A 17,036-nucleotide genomic window follows, 5' to 3' on the forward strand; every position below is an offset into this window, starting at 1 on the left:
AGTTGTTACGGCCTCGGTCTCAATTTTTGGTGCAGCTCTAAGCATCCGTTGTTGTTTGTGTGTTTTAGGTGGTCCACTTGCAGGATGTCCTGGCCCTGGATGCTGGAGCGTGCAAGCCTAAGGTATAGGTGTGGTGTACTTCAGTCGGAGCAGGGAGGCTGTGGTTTCACAGTCTCTCAGCATGTTTTGTGTGTTTTTGCTTTGCTTCTCTGCAGGTGTTGCTGCTGCCCTGGGCGTGCCAAGGGCCAGAGGCGAGCAGGTGAGTTGGCATTTAGGTGGGGTGGCTGATAGGCCAGCGGTCTATGGCAGCGTGCTGAGCGTGTCCCTTTTCATTGTGCAGGTTTGTCCTGGCCACCTCCAGAGTCAGATCAGGATTTGAGGTGAGCCGGGGCAGTGGTGTGGAGTAGCCCGGGGATGCTCTTCTGGAGGGCAACAGTGACGTTTTCTGTTTTGTTGTCTTAGGTACCGTGAGCAGGTGTGGAGCTGAAGTTTGGAGAGAGCAGGTAAGCGCTGAGCCTCGGCAGTTTCGAGGGAGGGGGCCTTGCGGAAGGGGTCTCTTTTGGCGTGTGTTGTCAGAGGCTGAATTTTCTCCTTGTTCTCCATCTTTTGCAGCTGCCAAAGCGGACCGTGGGGAACGTGTTGACATCTGAGGTGCTGATGCATTTTTTCTGCCAAGGATGGATTTTGTCCGTTTGTCTTCAGAAAGCTAAGTGTTGGGAGCGGTGGTTGGGAGAAGGGAAAGGCCTTTGGAGTTCCAGGAGGCAATTGGAAGTTAGCTTAGAGGAGAGGGCTGTTGTGGGAGGGCCCCTTGGAAGTAAAGGGAGAGGGTTTCTCCTCAGCATCACCCGAGCCTTTGCTGGGCAGGGCAGTTCCCACCCATCTCTGTCATCGGCCTTTGAGTCTCGCCGTCATCGTGGATCTTTTTGCCCGAGGAGCTCGCCTTCGGGTCTGGCACGATCGCCACGGTCTCCATTTCACCTACTCGCTGGCGTAGCCGCCCGCGGGCATCTTGGCCACTTGCTGGTTGGTCACGTTTTGCAACGTCACTTCAGCCTTTGGTGGCAGAGTCCTTCCCTAGGGATCCCTTTGTATCACCTGGCAGTCATTGCCTCCTTCTCTAGGCCTGCCGAGCTTCTCAAGCATCCTCTGAGCTGCTTTGGCACTGGCTTCTTGGAAGGAGTTACGTTTCACTGTCGCGTGCTGTTGCCATAGAGCCTTCTTTCCTTCGGCATCGCCAGCTTCTGGCTCATCTTGCTCTAGGAATCTTGTGCCCGTTGCTGGGCAGGTTCAGCTCGTGTCTGTGTTATGTCATTTGTGTCTGTGTTCTGTAGTTTGTGTCCATCCTCTCCTGTGTCACAGGGCTTTGTTACGTCTCGGTGCTTTCTCGGCCTCGTTCTGGGCCGTAGCGGCAGCGGGGGTCTCTGCTCGCGTCCTTTCCCGGATCAGGCTCATTCCGGCATCTTTACAGTTTTGCTTTTGGAGAGCAGAAGGAGTACACAAGATGTTCTCATCCATCTTCCTTCTCACTTTTGGTAGTATCTTTTTTTCATGGGCCATGGACTTCTCTGGACCCTCCTCACTGTGGTAGTTCCGTAGGTTCCATTGCCTCCAAGCATATCGGGTCTAGAATTTATCTTCTGGAGAGTTATCTCAAGTCCTCGTGTCATCTTTGCTTCTATTTGGTGTGCTTACACTTGGAGCTGCCCTGCCCTGGCACGTAGAGTCGTGGCTGGGTTGAACAGTTGTAAAACTTTGTGGTTCATCTCTTGTCTGTGGGGTTTTGTGTAGAAAACTTACGGGCCTGGTGTATGGGGATAACTCCGAGCTGTCAGCTACTTGTAGACTGCCTCATGTTGTCTTGCAGGTCCCCAAGGCCGATTCCGATCCCTGCAGTCACCGATGCTACCGCTTTTCCCAGAATCTGCCCTTCCACGTCAGGGAGCAGCAGTTGGAAGATGCGTTGAAGCGTCTTCATCAGTGGAGTGTTGTGAGTAAGGGCTGCAGTCAGTGTGTAAGCTGAAGAAGGGGTGTCTGTCTGTGAGAGTGTGTGTCTGTCTGTGTCTGCGTGTGTCAGTCTGTGAGAGCGTGTGTGTTGACTGGTTCTAACCTTGTGTGTGTGATTTTTGCCTTTCAGTTTTTTCAACTGATTTTTAACTTTATAATAAGAAAACAGCCAGCTGTGAGGTTTTTTTTCTCCCCCATCTGGGTTTTGTTTTTCCTTGGTCCCGTCCTGTCTGTGAGGCGATGTTCATCGCCAAGGTTTGGGTGCAGCCAAACAAAGAGCCTCCCTAACAGGGTGGAGAGTACACAGTGGAGGTTAGGAATACAGGGAAAAGGTGCACCAGCCCTTACACCACCCCTAACAGCACCATTTTCCCCCCACCAGCAGCACAATGCAGCAACCCTGGAACCCTCAGTGCAGCACAGCTCAGTAAGCCTGGTGCTGGGATAACCCTGGAACCCTCAGAGGAGGCCAAGCCCCACACCAAAAAGGTGGGGATGACATCTGCAGGCTGGAGAGTGACAGGTACGAGTTGGGGGCTGGGGCGTGTAGAGCAGGAGTGAGGGGTTCCAGGCAGCAAGAGCAGTGCGGGGTATAAAGTAGAGGGGGTTAAAGGTTAGGGGATAAAGGGACAAAAGTCAGGGCAAAGGTTGGGGGGTCAGGGAATCAAAGGTCAAAGTCCAGGGGTCAAAGGTCAAGGTGGTCAATGTCAAAGCACAGAGGTCACATGTAGAAGGTTGGGGCAAAGGTCACAGGGCTCAGGGGGGTCAAAGGTCCTGGGGTCAGGTGTCATGGGTCAAAAGGTAAGGGTCAAAGGGCTAAGGTTGGGGGTCAAAAGTCAGGGATCAAGGTGTAAAGGTGGATGGTCCAAGGTCAGGGGTCAGGGATCAAAGGTCGGGTTGTCAAGGAATGGGTCAAGGGGTCAAAGGTCAGGGGGTAAAAGGTCAAGGCTTGGGCTCAGGATTAGAGGTTCCAGCATGATTTTCCGTGGTGGTTCCCAGTGTGGGGACACGGGGTGTGGGGTCAGTGGCGCCGGGGGCGGGCAGGAGCCCCGTGGGCAGTGGCCGGCAGCGGCGGGGACGCCTCCGTACGGTCGCGCCCCTCCAGTGCCAGCAGAAGCCCCCCTGCGCCGTGCGGTGCCCGGCCCCACTCCTTGCCCTCCCCGCCGCTGCCTTCCCGCACTCCCACCGCACCCCCTGCTCCCCTCCAGCCCAGGGAAATGCAGGAAAACACAAAATCATCGAGGCGGAACAGTCACCGGAGCTGCCCGAGCCATCCCCCCGCCTGAAGGCAACAGCTGCCCAGAGCCAGGGGCACCCACCAGGATGCAGCTCCTCTTTCCCAGGAGCTGGAGGCAGGGGGAGCAGGGAGAATTTCAGCTCCCAGCAGCTCTCTGTGAGTGCTGGATGGACTCTGGGCTGAGCCAGGTGGGAGGTGTGGGTGGTGTTCATGTCCCCAGGAGCTGCTCAAATCCACCTTAAACTCCTGGAATGGTCTGTGCTGGCAAGAACCTTACAGACCATCCTGTTCAGCCCCTTGCCATGGTCAGGGACACCTTCCTGGGGTGTCTGTGCCAGAGTGGTGGAATGGGCAGGACTTTCTCCCTGAGCCCAGTCCCGGGCAAGATTGGGGTTCCCATGGGAAGAAGCCTGTGAGCTGCATTTCCGGAGCTGGGAGCCTCCATGCCCGGGAGTGTTTCCAGTACTGCTCTTTGGCTTTTTCCATAACTGGGCATGATGTTTCTCCCCAGAGCAAGGTGGTTTTCCCTGGATTGTTGGGGTTACACACTGGCTGTTTGACAGCTCTGTTGTCTCTTTGTCCTGAATGGAAGAGTGAGGAACGGGGGATGCTCCCGACTGTCCCAGGGATGTGGGAACAGCCCAGTTCCAGTGAGGAATGTGACGCCCAGCTCGTGGCGTGTGCCCTGAGATGGTCTTTGCTGTTGTTTTGTCCTTAGAGCCTGTTGGAGTGCTGGCCTGGATTTGGGAGGAGCCAAGTAGCCTGGAGCAGTGAGTTTTTTCCTGTCAGAAATCCATGCTGGGGATGTTTTCCCTGGCTGTCCCAAGGGGAAGGAACAGCTCTGGAGTTTTTGCAGCCACAGGCTGGGGATGCATCCCCTGAAAACCAGTTCAGGATCGTTCATCTGACTCTGTCCCTGACCTGTGGCTTCCAGGGAGCCTTCTGGTCTTCCGGATATTCCCAGGAGAGGATATTCCACCACCTGACTTTTAAGCCGGGAATTCCAAACCCAGTAAGTTGGTCACATTCTATGGGAGCTGCCCCAATGGTGGGATGCAGAGGGCACACCCCACGCTGCTGTTTGGGACATTCCTGACTGGAACGGGAGCCAGCTGGGCATTTTGGAGCACTGAGGCCACCAGGGCAGCCTTGAGTGGCATTCCCAGGCAGTGCTGAGGCATCCCATGCCTGTGGCAACACATGCCTGATGTGGAGCAGAGAGAGGAAGGGAGAAATTCTGAGTTGATGGGAGGAATGGAATTGGGCTTTCCAGAATGGAATTGGTATAGGTGCTGATGGTATCATGGAATCATGGGGTGGCTTGGAAGGGACACAAAGACCCTCTGGGCTCTGTTATCCCATCCCGTGGCAAAGAACACGTCCAAAACTGCCTCCTCACCCTCATGGAATGGCAGTGGGTGTTGGGAGCTCTGGCTGGAGCACCTGGAGACCAGGTAAGAATAGCAGTGGCATTGTTTTGGCTGCTGCTGGATGTGGTTTTCTCTTGTCAAGATGTTCCTCTGATTGATATTTTCACAGTAGCTTGCTAGGCCTCATTTGAGGATAATTCCAAGAATTTTGAAGTCGTTGGAAAAGAATGAGGAAAAAAGGTGAACCTGATCCATTTCTAGTAATTCTGAACTTCTCTTGCAGCACCGTTCCAGGGGAAAGCTGGTGAAAGGATAAAGATGCAGAGGAACAAGTGTTGTAAACCCCCCAGCCTCCCTGGCAAAGCAAACCTTTCTGCAATCCCAGTAAATCTCTTGGAGAAACTGTGGGATCATAAGGTTTCCTAGGAAAGGAAAACTAAGGACAGAGATGAGGAAATAGGCTTCCAATTAACAATGATTTGATGGAGGTAGGAATGATTCTTGTATGTTTGATGCACCCCTTTTTATTCCTGGGATAATTTTAAATGATTTCTTTAAAAAATCATTTCGATTTGGGAATTCAGATTAGAGAGGAAACGATGCAAAATAAATGCAGGGAGAGATCACAGAATCATCCTGGAATGGCGGAATAATTTGGGTGGGAAGGGACCTTAAGGATCACCTCATTCCATCCCCAGGGTGCTCCAAGCTGCGGCCAGCCTGGCCTTGAACACTTCCAGGGATGGGGCAGCCACGATTTCCCTGGGTTTACGGGCACAAGAGGAAATTTCCAGCAGGAACTGAGGGGTTTCCCTTGCTCTGCCTGGCCCTAGCAGGGCTTTGGGAGGCAGAGGCTGTGGGAACAGGAGCTTTGTCCATTGCCTTGGGGGAGTCTCTGATGTCCCAAAACCCAGCAGAGCAAGTGGTTGTGGTTTAACATCCCGTTCAAAGGAGATGCCAGGCCAGGAACGGGAATGGACTGCAGAGCAGGGATGGTGCCCAGCAGAGGGGTGAGTGTCCAGGGGGTCCCAGCAGTCCATCCCTGCTGCCCAGGTTTGGGATGAGCAGGCTGGTGAGTGTCCCTGTGCTTGCTCTGCAGGATGAGGAAGCCAGGCCTGCTGAGGAGGAAGATGAGGAGGTGTGGGAGGATGGAGACAACGGCCACCAAAGGCTGGGGAAGGCACAGATCCAGGTAGGAGACGTTGCCTTGCGAGGAGAGGGACTTGTCTGTCCCGTTGGAATTTGGGGCGTGAGGCCAGTGGAACAAAGGCTTTGATTCCATTTTCTTGCTCGGGTTTTCACGTGCCTTAAGAGAGCTTTGCTAAAATGTCATTATCCCTGATTGAGTCTCTGAAAAACAGGGATTGAAGCTTTCAGAAGGGGCCCAACCCTGCCTGCATGTATCCAAGTGCAGCCCCCACTCCCTGTTTTTGTGTACAGCTGGGATGAGACCTCAGCTGCTGTTACTTGCCAGCTCACAAGTTGTGTAGCTCAGAGCCTCAGCCATGAAGGGCCAGGCTGTGTTTAAAACAGCCCAAGGTGCCAGAGAGCTGGAGTAATTTCCTAGCAGGTAACTTGACTTGGAAGCTGCATTCTAAAATTTGTCCGCATTTAATTGATGTCCCACATGGAGACACCTAAAGAAGCAGAGGTGGGGTGTTCCTAAGAAAAGAGCATCTAAATTCTTTGGTGGTAGAGGGCTTAAAGTCTGAGTGAGGTGCCTTTAGGACACTTCCATTCCAGTATCTGAATAGAATTTAAATGAAGTAGCCAAAGCCTGACAAGCTTGTATGAACTCCAAAGCCTCTGCAAGTGGTTTACAGCCAGGGAAGGAGATAAGAGTCTGGAGTCTCTTCCCCAAAACCTGGCTCCTGGTTTCTTTGGCCAGGCATAGGAAGAATTGTGTATTCCCTGGGGCTCTCCTTATGGGGAGAGGTTTACTTATGTGCCCTGGGTTTATTCAGTGCATCTTCAAAGTGATGGAAACTGATTGCATTGAAATGCCAGGGGTGCCAAATGTTTTCCCCAGCCAGAGCTCGGAGCCAGCCCAGTGGGAAGGGGTTTAGTGGCCATTTTCCCGCTCCCTCGGGGCAGCAGCACTGGAGCACTCGCAGCCACCCGTGCCCGAGGTGCCGAGTACTGGCAGGAGGCAAAGCCAGGGACTGGGCAGGAGGAGCTTGCAGTGCTCCTGGAATCGCAGAGCTGGAGCTGTGGGTTAGAACTGCCAGGAGCTGCTGCCTCACTCAAACCTTGTTTAAAGCTCAGCATCCCTCCTGCTCCCTTGGAATGATTGTTGCTTCTGTTGTTGCTCTTTCCCGATCCGTTATGATTATTATTGTAAATTCCCACTCCATTTCTTCCATAGCCCTTTGCTTCCCAGAGGTGGTGCTTTAGGCAAGCCCCTCCAGCCTGGGAAGGGGCTTTTGGCTCCAGACTCAGTCCCAGTCCCCATGAGCAGCTGGAGCTGTGCTGTCCCCAGCAGGTGCCTTTCCTTCCTTCCTTCCCTGCTGCACTTTGGCTTTTTGAGGGCTCTCTAGGGGGCTGAGGGAGAAGTTCTTTGTCATTCCAGGGCACCATAAGCCCTGATCCCACTCAAAGCAGGAAGAATCATTCCATCCTTGGTTTTGGATACACCTTTGGTGTTCTCTCTCTTTTGCTGACACTGTGTGGTGAAGCAGCAGCTCCCTGGAATAACTTTTATTTGTAAAACAATGAATTCCCTGCTGGAATCCCAGTCCCAGCCCCCCAGATCAAGGTGCAGTTTAAGGCCTTACACCCTGACCAGGACAAGTTCCTGTCCTTAGACATGGAAAACAGGGGAAAACTCAGACTGGATTGGAGCCAGCATCCAGAATGGGGAGAGTGAGGCAGCATGCTTGGCCCAGGCTGGGGCTGGTACAGGGGGTGTTCCCCATAGGATGACACCCGTTTGGAGCAGATGCTTCTCTTCCTTTGTCCAAAGTCCAATGGCAAAGGAGTGAAGAACCCACAAGTGGGGCCTGGAAGGAAAACGATTCTGTTAAAATTAGGCAAAGAATGCACTAAGAAAAAATGGACATCCTTTTTAGGTATGAAAGTAAGTAGGGGAAAAATGTTGAAAAAGAGCTCTTTTATTTGGTGCCACCTCTCATTTTTTTATGGATAAAACCCTCTAGTGAGCAATCAGAACAGGAGTGGGAAAGCCAGGAGCCTTTGACTTCCACAGTGGACTTAATTGCCATGCTTAATTTCAACAATTTCTTCTCTCTCTCAGGCCAGGAAAACCCACTTAACTTGTCCCATCTTTGCCAAAAGCTTTGGTGTTTGAGCAGCCAAACCCAAGGGGCTCTGGCCCCACCAGCCTGTACTGGAGGGCCCCTGGTCCTGCCTGTGGTGTGGGATGAATCCCCAATTGTCCCCAGAGGGGGCTGCCCTGGTCCCTGCAGTGCCCAGCACCTGAGACACAGAGAGAGCCCTGTCCAAAGGGGCTCCTTGTCAGGAATGTGGCAGCAGCCCCAGGAGCAGGCTGGAGGTGAGAACTGGGGCTGTGTTTGAGACTGACCAGCTCAGCTCAGTGTTTACCTGTGGGGGGAGTTTGGCCCCCCATGCTGAGTTGAAGCTGGATCAGGGTGACAGATGCTGCATTTTGGGCACCCTGAGAGTTTCTCTCCCCCTTGGAGATTTCCTGCGGGGATGGGGCAGGGCAGGGAGCAGAATTAACCCTGCACCTCCCGTGGGCACTGCTGGCCTTTGTCTCTCTGCTGTGCCATCAGCCTGTGGGAATTTGCTGCTGCCGCTGCCACCCCACCTGGGGGCTGCGTGCTCCTGGCAGCCCTTCCCAGCCCCACACCCGAGCTCCAGCGCTGCCTCCAGGCTGTGTTGGGAGAGTTTGCTGGGAATGTGCCTCATCCCTGGGAGTATCCTTTCCTTCCAGAGTGGCTGGATGGAGCTTCTGGGCTTGTCAGCTTCAGAGTTTGCTTGCAAAAGTCACTGCAGGGAAGAATGACAAGGAGGTTTGTCAGAGTGCTGCTGTCAGACCCCACCTGCCAGTCTGTGCTTTGGCTTGGAGGTTGTTGTGTATTGGCCCTGCAGGGAATGAATGTCCCCTTCCCACCTCAGCCCAGCAGATCCCAAGGGCTCTTCCTGGAGTACTTACTCTTTGCTTCCCTTTGGGATAACTTAATCTGCACCCTTCCAGGAGCAATTCCTTGGCTTCTCCTGGAGAAAACCCCCATGGCAGAGGCAGTGTGCAAAGGAGCCCTGAGCTGTGCTTGGAGCAGGGAGTGCTGAGAGCTGCGTGTGCCTCTGCTGCCCCAGGCTGGCAATATCCCCATGGAACAGACTGGGCAAATGGCATTAGAGGGAGCACAATCCCTTCCTGGAAGAGGTTTTCTCCTGTGCAGATCAGGCACAGGGCAGGAAGGGAACTTTGGAGATCAGCTGAATTCCCCCAGAAAGCATCACTCACACCAGCATGGATGACATGACCTGTGCCCACTGCTCACCATGCACCTGGCCAGAATCAAGAGCAAAGGTGGGTTTGGGTGTGAGCACTTGAAATAACTTTGAAAGAGAAGTAATCACCTTTTGCTGCTTCTTTCTTTCTTGCAGATGCTGCGATTGCCTCTGGGCACATGGGCTGAGCTCTCCCTGCAGGGAACTGTCAGGCCTTAACAGCTGTGAGGTTGTGTTCTTCTCAGTGGGGAACTGGAAATAATTATTAATTAATTGCAGAAATGTTTTCTGAACCTTTCCCCTTTCCTGGTAGATCTTCTCTCTCTGCCTCTGAATTTACAGCTGTTCCCTGGTGTCATTGGCCCTGCCTGAATTCCTTGCAGCTCCTCACTGGGAAAACCTGGGATAACTTTGAGGGGACAGAGGAGACATTTTCAGCTGAAAACCTGGGGTGACTGAGAGGGGACACAAGAATTGTTTGTGTAGGAAAATGGGAGGGGATGTCAAGCAGAGCAAGGTGGCATTTTTGAGGGAAAAGCTGAGGTGATGTTTAGGGGAGAGAATGCACATTTTTGGGGCAGAAAAGAGTTAATATTGTACAGGAAGGAAAAACTGGGGGGTAAAACTTGATGTAATCTGTAGGGGACAGAATGAATATTTTGGAGCAAAAATGAGGTACTCAGTAGTAGACAAAGAAGGAAAATTTTGGAGGCCAAACTTGACAAAGTCTCAAGAGCAGAGAATGAACACTTGGAGGGAAAAAGGAGGTGATGAGTACTGAGCATGTGGGGAAAATTTGGGGGCTAAATCTGAGCTAATCTCTAGGGGAGAGCATGAACACACTGAGGTAACATGAGGGAATCAGTTGTGGGCAGATAGGGAAACTTGTGTAAAAATAATATTAAATAAGCTGTAGAAAGAACATTTTGAGGTAAAAATGAGGTAAGCAGTAGTAGACAGATGGAAAACTTTGGGGGTAAATCTTGATAGAAGCTACATGGTAGAAAGGAAATAAATATTGAAGGAAGAATGAGGGAATCAGTAGTGGACAGGTAGGGGAATTTTGGGGGGTCAAACTTGAAATGATCTAAAGGTTGAGAATGAATCTTTTTTGGTAAAAATGAGGTAATAAGTTGTGGACAGTTAAGGAAAATTTTGGGGGTTAAACTTGAGGTAATCTCTAGGGAGAGTGTGACCACTGACATGAACTGAGGCAATCACTGGGGCTAGGCAAGGAAATTTGGGGTGTAAAACTTGGGAAGATCTGTAGGGCAAAGAATGAACATATTGAGGAAGCAATGAGGTGATCAGTAGTCAAGATGAGGTAGAATGTGGGGGGCAAACCCTGAGGTAATTATGTAGGAACCATAAGTGGTTTTGAGAAAAAATCTGACCTAATTTGTAGGGGACAGAATGAACATTTTGGGGGTAAGACAGACATAACCTGCGTGGTTTGGGTTTTAAAATCTAGTCAGTGTACAGGGGACAAAATAGACATTTTGGTAATAAAATCCGAGTTCATCAGTAGAAGAAAGAACTCATGTTTTGAGGTAAAAAGGAGGTGATCAGAACTGGGCAGGTAGGGAAAACTGAGGGGGTAAAATGTGAGGTCATCTCTAGGAGAGAGCAGGAGCATCCTGAGGTAAACTGAGGGAATTGCTGTGGACAGGTGGGTAAATCTGGCAGGTAAAACTTGAGGGAATCTCCATGGTAGAAAATGAGTATTTGGAGGTAAAAATAAAGTACTCAGTGGTGGAGATGTGCAGAAAATTTTGGGGGTAAAATCTGAGGTGATCTGTAGCAGAGAGCATGCACTTGATGGGGTAAACTGAGGTAATCACTTATGGACAGGTAGGGAAGTTCAGAGGGGTAAAAATTGAAAGCATCTGTAGGGCAAAGAATGAAAAGATTGAGGTGGAAATGAGGAAAGAGGTAGTGGACAGGTGGGGAAAGTTTTGGGGGCAAATCTTGTGGTAATCTCCAGAGCAGAGAAAGAATGCTTCCTTGTAAAAAATGAGGAACTCAGAAGGAGGCAGATGGGGACATTTTGGGGGTAAAATCTCAGGTCATCTCAAGGTGAGGGAAGGACTATTTGGAGGTCAACTCAGCACTTACTGTGTCTTCCTTCCTTGGCAGCAGCTGGCAGGGAAGGGAGAAGAGGCCTCAGGCTGGAGAGGGGCAGGAGAAAGGCACTGTGGGCAAAGGCACCTCCCTGGCATCCCCAGGGCACCTGTGGGGAACACAGTGGACACTTGGGGAGCAAAGGGAGGTGATGGCATTGTCCCTTTGGGGGATGCTGGCATTTAGATCATTCCATCCATTTGCCTGCTGACATTTCCCAGCCCAGGGGCTTTGGCTGCCAGGGCAGCACAAAGATTGTTCCCTGGGTGGTGGGCAGATTTGGGGGTTGGCTTTGCTAGTTCAGATGAATTCTACCCAAAGCCCTGAATTCCCTGCTGAATTGCCACTGGCATAGCCTCCCAGCGCCTCCTGGAGCATGGATATTCCCATGCAGAGCTGCCTATTTAACACCAGCTGTGTCAGGACCCAGCAGAGCTTCCAGGGAAGCTCAGCAGGGTCAGGGCAAGGACAGCTTCATGTTCCATAGAATTTGCTGTTTGTAACCCTCATCCCCCAGCCCCCCCCCAATGTCCCTGGGGGCACCTGACAGAGTTCCCTGGAATTCAGCTGCCTGCACCCCCCGAGCTGGGGCTCCAGGTGATATTTGAAAGCAGGAACAGGCGCTGGCTGGACACGCTCCCAGCCCGTGCTGAGGCAGCCCCTGTGCCCACGGGAGGACTTCTCTCCCTGCAGGAGTTGATTTCATTCCAGAGCCTCAGGAGTGGCCTCTGCAAGTTCTTTTCCCTCAGGAAAGGGATGCACATCCCTGCCTTCAGGGCACCTGCAGTGGGAGCCACCTGGGAAAGCTTTCCATCAGTTGTGCAGTTCCAGCTGGCTCCCCAAAAACTCCCAACTCAATCCAAAGAGATTTCTCTGACTCTGACCTTTCATTTGAAGGCATCTCTGAGGGCATTGCTTGGCATTTCATTGCTGTGGGGGAAGCTTGCCTTGGCTTTAACACTGCTGAGGGATGATGGCCTCAGGCTGGAAGGGAAGGCATTTTGGGTGGCTGGGACATAGCTGGCAGGTGTGTGGGAGGTCAGCACTGGGAATTGCTGTCTGAGCCCCTCTGCAAACAGCCCATTCTGACATTGCCCAGTGCCAGCTGTTCCTTGGGGCATTTTTGGGGTGTCAGTGGGGTCTGTCGGGACTGAAGCATCTCTGGGTGCCTGTTCAGAGCAGCCCCTGGCCGAGGGGCCGCGGGCAGCCCTTTATCCATGTCCATCCCAGCGCTGCCCGGGCAGCCCAGTGCCCGTTCCGGGGATGTGTGTTTGGCACGCTGCGTGCCACGGGCAGGACACTGCAGGCACAGCTCCTCTCTGCAAATCCAAAGCACAAGAGCTGCTGCTTCCCTTCCTGGGCCTCCTGGCCTTCTCCTTCCCCCCATTCCCTGCCAGCTGGGACACACAGAAGGAGCACCAAGGAACACTCCTGGCAGTGAGCAGGAGTTGCTGGGAGCTCTGTGCAGCTCTGGGCCACAAAAGCTGGCGCGGCCTCAGCAGCCCCTGGGATTTTGGGCTGTGAACACTCACCTGTGGGAAAGGCCCCTCTGCAGGCAGGAGCAGCCCTGACCCTCTCCAGAAGAGCTTTGGCTGTGGAGCAAGTGAACCCTCAGGACTTGCCTTGCTCATTTCTCCCTGGAAAGGGCCATGGAACAAGCACCTTTACAGCTGTTGGGTAAATCCTGGAAAGGGCAGCAAATCAGGGTTATGGGAAGAGTTCAGTGCTGTCACACAACTGCTCACCTGTGTTGTTGCATGATCAGGTGCTGGCCATGGAGCTCTGCCCTATGGCAATTACAGGGGCTGGTGTGGCAAGCAGTATTAGCATAAAAGAAGGAGTTGTATTTGCATAGGAATGACCTTGCTGGCACTTGGCATTCCTATCCCAGGCAGGACATTGCCAGGAGCTGAGATTGGCTTGGCTGGAGCAGGGTGCTGAGAGTGCCCAGGTGTGGGTTCAGTGGCCAGAGGAGCCATTCACATAAGGGTTCGACTTGGTGGTCCTTGTGTAGCCATTGCCACTCAGGATCTCCTGTGCTCTGGAAATAAAGAGGAAACATTTTTCCCTGGCCTTTTAAAGCCAGAGGTTTTTGCAGTGGAGCGTGCAAGCCGCAGAGAAAGCGGGGGGGGGAGGAAGGAGAGCATCAGGTCTCAAGCGGCAGTTGTGGGATGAGCGGCTCAAGCAGCAGCGAGCCCCGGCGAGGCCCCGGTCCCGCAGCGGGCGCAGTCAGAGCAGGAGCGGCAGCAGCGGCCTCGGCGCCAGCGGCCGGGCCGGGGGAGCGGCTCGTCCCGCTGCAGGCGCGCTGGTTGGGCGGGGCCGCGGCGGGCGGGAGGCCCCCGGGGGAGCGGCCCGGGGCAGGGGGAGCGGCGGCCTCGGCAGTGCCGGGGCTGGGGGAGCTCCGCGTCCCCGCGGGGGCTGCGGGCGGGGCCGGGCCGGGAGCGCCGGCGCTCCGGTTGCGCCAGGGGGCGCCCCACAGGGCGGGCGGCGCTGAGGGAGCGGCGGCCTCGGGGGGTGCCGGGGCGGGCACGGGCGGTCCCCGCGGCCCGGCCGCTTCCAGGCGCGATCCAGCGCCTGCTGCGGGGAAGCGCCGCCCTCCCGGCGGGCCCGGCACCGGCACGGCCCCGGCTCCCCACGGCCGCAGCGGGAGCGTAGCCGGAGCTCCGGCGGGAGCCCAGCCCCGCGCTGGCCGCAGCCGGAGCGGCAGCGCCGGGCTCGGCGCCAGCGCCTATCCCGGAGCGGCACTTGCCAGCCGCGGCGATCCCGATGCCTAATGCCATCCCCCATCCCACCTCAGTTCTCCGAGCCCGGCAGCCGCACCCCGCCCGCCGAGAGACAAGCGGCTCGGCCCGGGACCCCCAGCAGACACCGACAGAACCCAGCCCCGAATCCCAGGGCCCGGGTCCCGTTCCCACCTCAGCGCCTCGGGCTCGGCGCAGCGCCGGGAGCAGCCCCCGGTGCCGGGCTCCGCACAGCGCTCCGAACGACGGTCCCGCCACAGCCCGGGAGGAGCAGGATGAGCATCCACCGCACAAAGCGGAGCGGGCGCGGATCCGCCGGCATTTACGGGCGCGGGCGGGGCGGGGCGGGCCCGGCACAGGTGTGAAGGGCGGGGTCCGCACAGGTGCGCGGGGCCCCAGAGCGGCTGCGCGGGGCGGGGCCGAGGGGATTTAAGCCTCGGGAATCGGCGGCGCCGCCATTTGTTCCCTCGGCGCTCGGTGGGAACGGTTGTGGCCGGACCGGGCTCTAGATCTCTGTATTTCCATATTTCTATGTCTCTGTAGTTCTTTTCCTTTATATTTGTGTTTGTCTGTCTTCTTCTAACCCTTCTCCGTTCTCCCCCCTCTGCCTCCCCTCCCCCACCCCCTACACCCCCCCCCCCTACCCCCCCCCCTCTCCCCCCTAGCCCTCCCCTCCCTCCCCCCCCGGCCCGGTCCCCCCCATCCCCCCTCCCTGTCCCCCTACACACCCCAACCCTGCCCTACCCCTCCACCCTCTCTCCCCTTCTCCACCGTTCCTTCGCCCCCATCCCGGGTCCCCCCTGCCCCCTCACCCTGCTCCCCTTCCCCTCCCAGTTCCCCCCACCTGCCCTCAATCCTCCCCCTCCGTCTCCCACCTTTCCTTCCCCCTCCACCTCCCCCTGTTCCTCTTCCCTCTTTCCCCCTCTGCACCTTGACCCCCCCCCACCTGTGCTCCGTCCTCGTCCTCCCCCGCCTCCTTTCCTGTCCCCCCATCCCACCTCTCCCTGCACACCCCGAACCCCCCACCTGCGCTCCTTCTTTGACCCCCTCTGCTCCCTTATTCCCGTCCTCTGTCCTGTCTTTCCCCCGCAGCCGCGGGGCTCGGGGCGCCGGAGAATAAAGCCCAGAGGGCCGGAGCCCGGCGCCCCTGCCCTCGCTGGAGCCCCACACGGGCCGGGCCCGCTCGGCGGGTCCCCCGTGCAGTACAAAAACAGCGCCGGGGCTCCGGCTTTCCACACATCACACTGGGGATCCCCTCCTCAGGAGGGGTTCCCGGGGGGGTGGGTGGGTTTCAGGGAGGGTGGTGGGTTGGGGTGGGCCCCCTCCGGAGGAGGGGGTCCCGGGAGGGGGTCAGGGTGGGCCCCCTCCGGAGGAGGGGGTCCGGGGGAGGGGGGTGGGGCGGAGGGGGGACTTTCCCCCCCTCCAGTCCCCGCCCCCTCTCCCGGACCCCCTCCTCCGGACGGGGCTCACCCCGGCCCCCTCCCGGGAACCCCTCCTCCGGACCGGGGCCCCGGGGAGGGAGGGGGGTGGGGGGGGAAAGCAGAGGGGGTCACGTCACTCTGTGGCATGAACAGACATAGAGACCACAGGCCAAACCAACAGCCCCACCCGCCCGGACCCCCCCACCCACCCACCCCCTCCCTCCCCCCGGGGCCCCGGTCCGGAGGAGGGGGTCCCGGGAGGGGGCCGGGGTGAGCCCCGTCCGGAGGAGGGGGTCCGGGAGAGGGGGCGGGGACTGGAGGGGGGGAAAGTCCCCCCTCCGCCCCACCCCCCTCCCCCGGACCCCCTCCTCCGGAGGGGGCCCACCCTGACCCCCTCCCGGGACCCCCTCCTCCGGAGGGGGCCCATCCCACCCACCCCCCCGGGACCCCCTCCTACGGAGGGGGCCCACCCCAACCCCAACCCCCCCCCCCCCCCGAAACCCACCACCCCCCCGGGAACCCCTCCTGAGGAGGGGGCCCACCTCAACCCACAACCCTCCCCGAGACCCACCACCCCCCCGGGAACCCCTCCTGAGGAGGGGATCCCCAGTGTGATGTGTGGAAAGCCGGAGCCCCGGCGCTGTTTTTGTACTGCACGGGGGACCCGCCGAGCGGGTCCCCTGTGCGAGGCTCCAGCGAGGGCAGGGGCGCCGGGCTCCGGCCCTCTGGGCTTTATTCTCCGGCGCCCCGAGCCCCGCGGCTGCGGGGGAAAGAGGGAACGGGGAGGGATGAGATGGGGTAGGGAGAGGAGTCGGGGTGGGTTGGGGAGAACGAGGGGGGAAGGGAAAGGTCGGGTGAGGGATGATGGTCAGAGGAGGAGGAAGAGAGGGGAGTCGGGTTGGGGAGCGGGGTACGGAGAGGGGAGAAAGGGGTGGGGGAGAAAGGAGGCGGGGGGGGTCGGGGATGCACAGGGGAGCAGGGAGAGAGGGTGGGGGGGCGCTGGGGAGAGGGCAGGCAGGGGGCTGGGAGAGACAGGGAGGGTGTGGGGGAGAGAGAAAGAAACTGGGGGGGGGTAGGAAAGAGGTGATAAGCGGGGGAAGAAGGAGGAGGATAAGGGCAGGAGAAACAGGGGGAAGAAAGACGGGGAAGAAAGAGGGGGAGCGGGGGCCTCTCCCGGGCCCCGCCGGGGGAGCCCGGCCCGGCCGCAGCCTCCCCGAGCTCTGAGGGAGCAAATGGCGGCAGGGGCGATTTCGGGGGCTTAAATCACCTCGGCCCCGCCCTGCGCAGCCGCCCTGGGACCCCGCGCACCTGTGCGGACCCCGCCCCGCGCACCTGAGCCGGGCCCGGCCCCGCCCCTGAAGCCGCCCCCGGCCCCGCCCGGCCCCGCTCGGCCCCGCCCCAGAGCCCCGGCCCCGCCCGGCCCCGGGGCCCGCCCTGCCCGGCACGGGGGCGGCTCCATCGCTCGGGGCCCCGCCCCTCTCTCCCGGGCCGGGCCCGCCCCGCGCACCGGGGCCGCACCGGGGCCGCTCCCGGGACCGGGGCTCCGGGTCGTGCCGGCGGCCGCTGCGGGTCCCGGGCGGTGCCGCCTCTCCCCCGGCGGGATCGGGGCTGGGATCGGCACCGGGAGGAGCCGCTCCGGGACGGGCGCTGGGGCCGAGCCCGGCGCTGCCGCTCCTGCTCCGGCCGGCTCTCCGCGGGGAGCCGGGGC

General features: G+C 57.5%; 1 protein-coding gene across 1 annotated transcript in view; it reads left to right on the forward strand.

Moving 5' to 3' along the window:
• Positions 1-2,244: 2,244 nt before the first annotated feature.
• The window catches only part of LOC309585658 (epidermal growth factor receptor kinase substrate 8-like protein 2), a gene marked incomplete at both ends in the record, with an annotated part of 196,613 nt that continues 181,821 nt past the window's right edge, over positions 2,245-17,036 (forward strand). Inside the window, one exon of the mRNA XM_082303577.1 lies at positions 2,245-2,259. Within this exon, the coding sequence (XP_082159703.1) occupies positions 2,245-2,259 (15 nt within the window). The remainder of the gene's footprint in view (positions 2,260-17,036) is intronic.

This window comes from Coloeus monedula (assembly GCF_965178545.1).
Source record: "Coloeus monedula genome assembly, contig: HAP1_SCAFFOLD_92, whole genome shotgun sequence".
In the NCBI taxonomy this organism is placed as follows: Eukaryota; Metazoa; Chordata; class Aves; order Passeriformes; family Corvidae; genus Coloeus; species Coloeus monedula.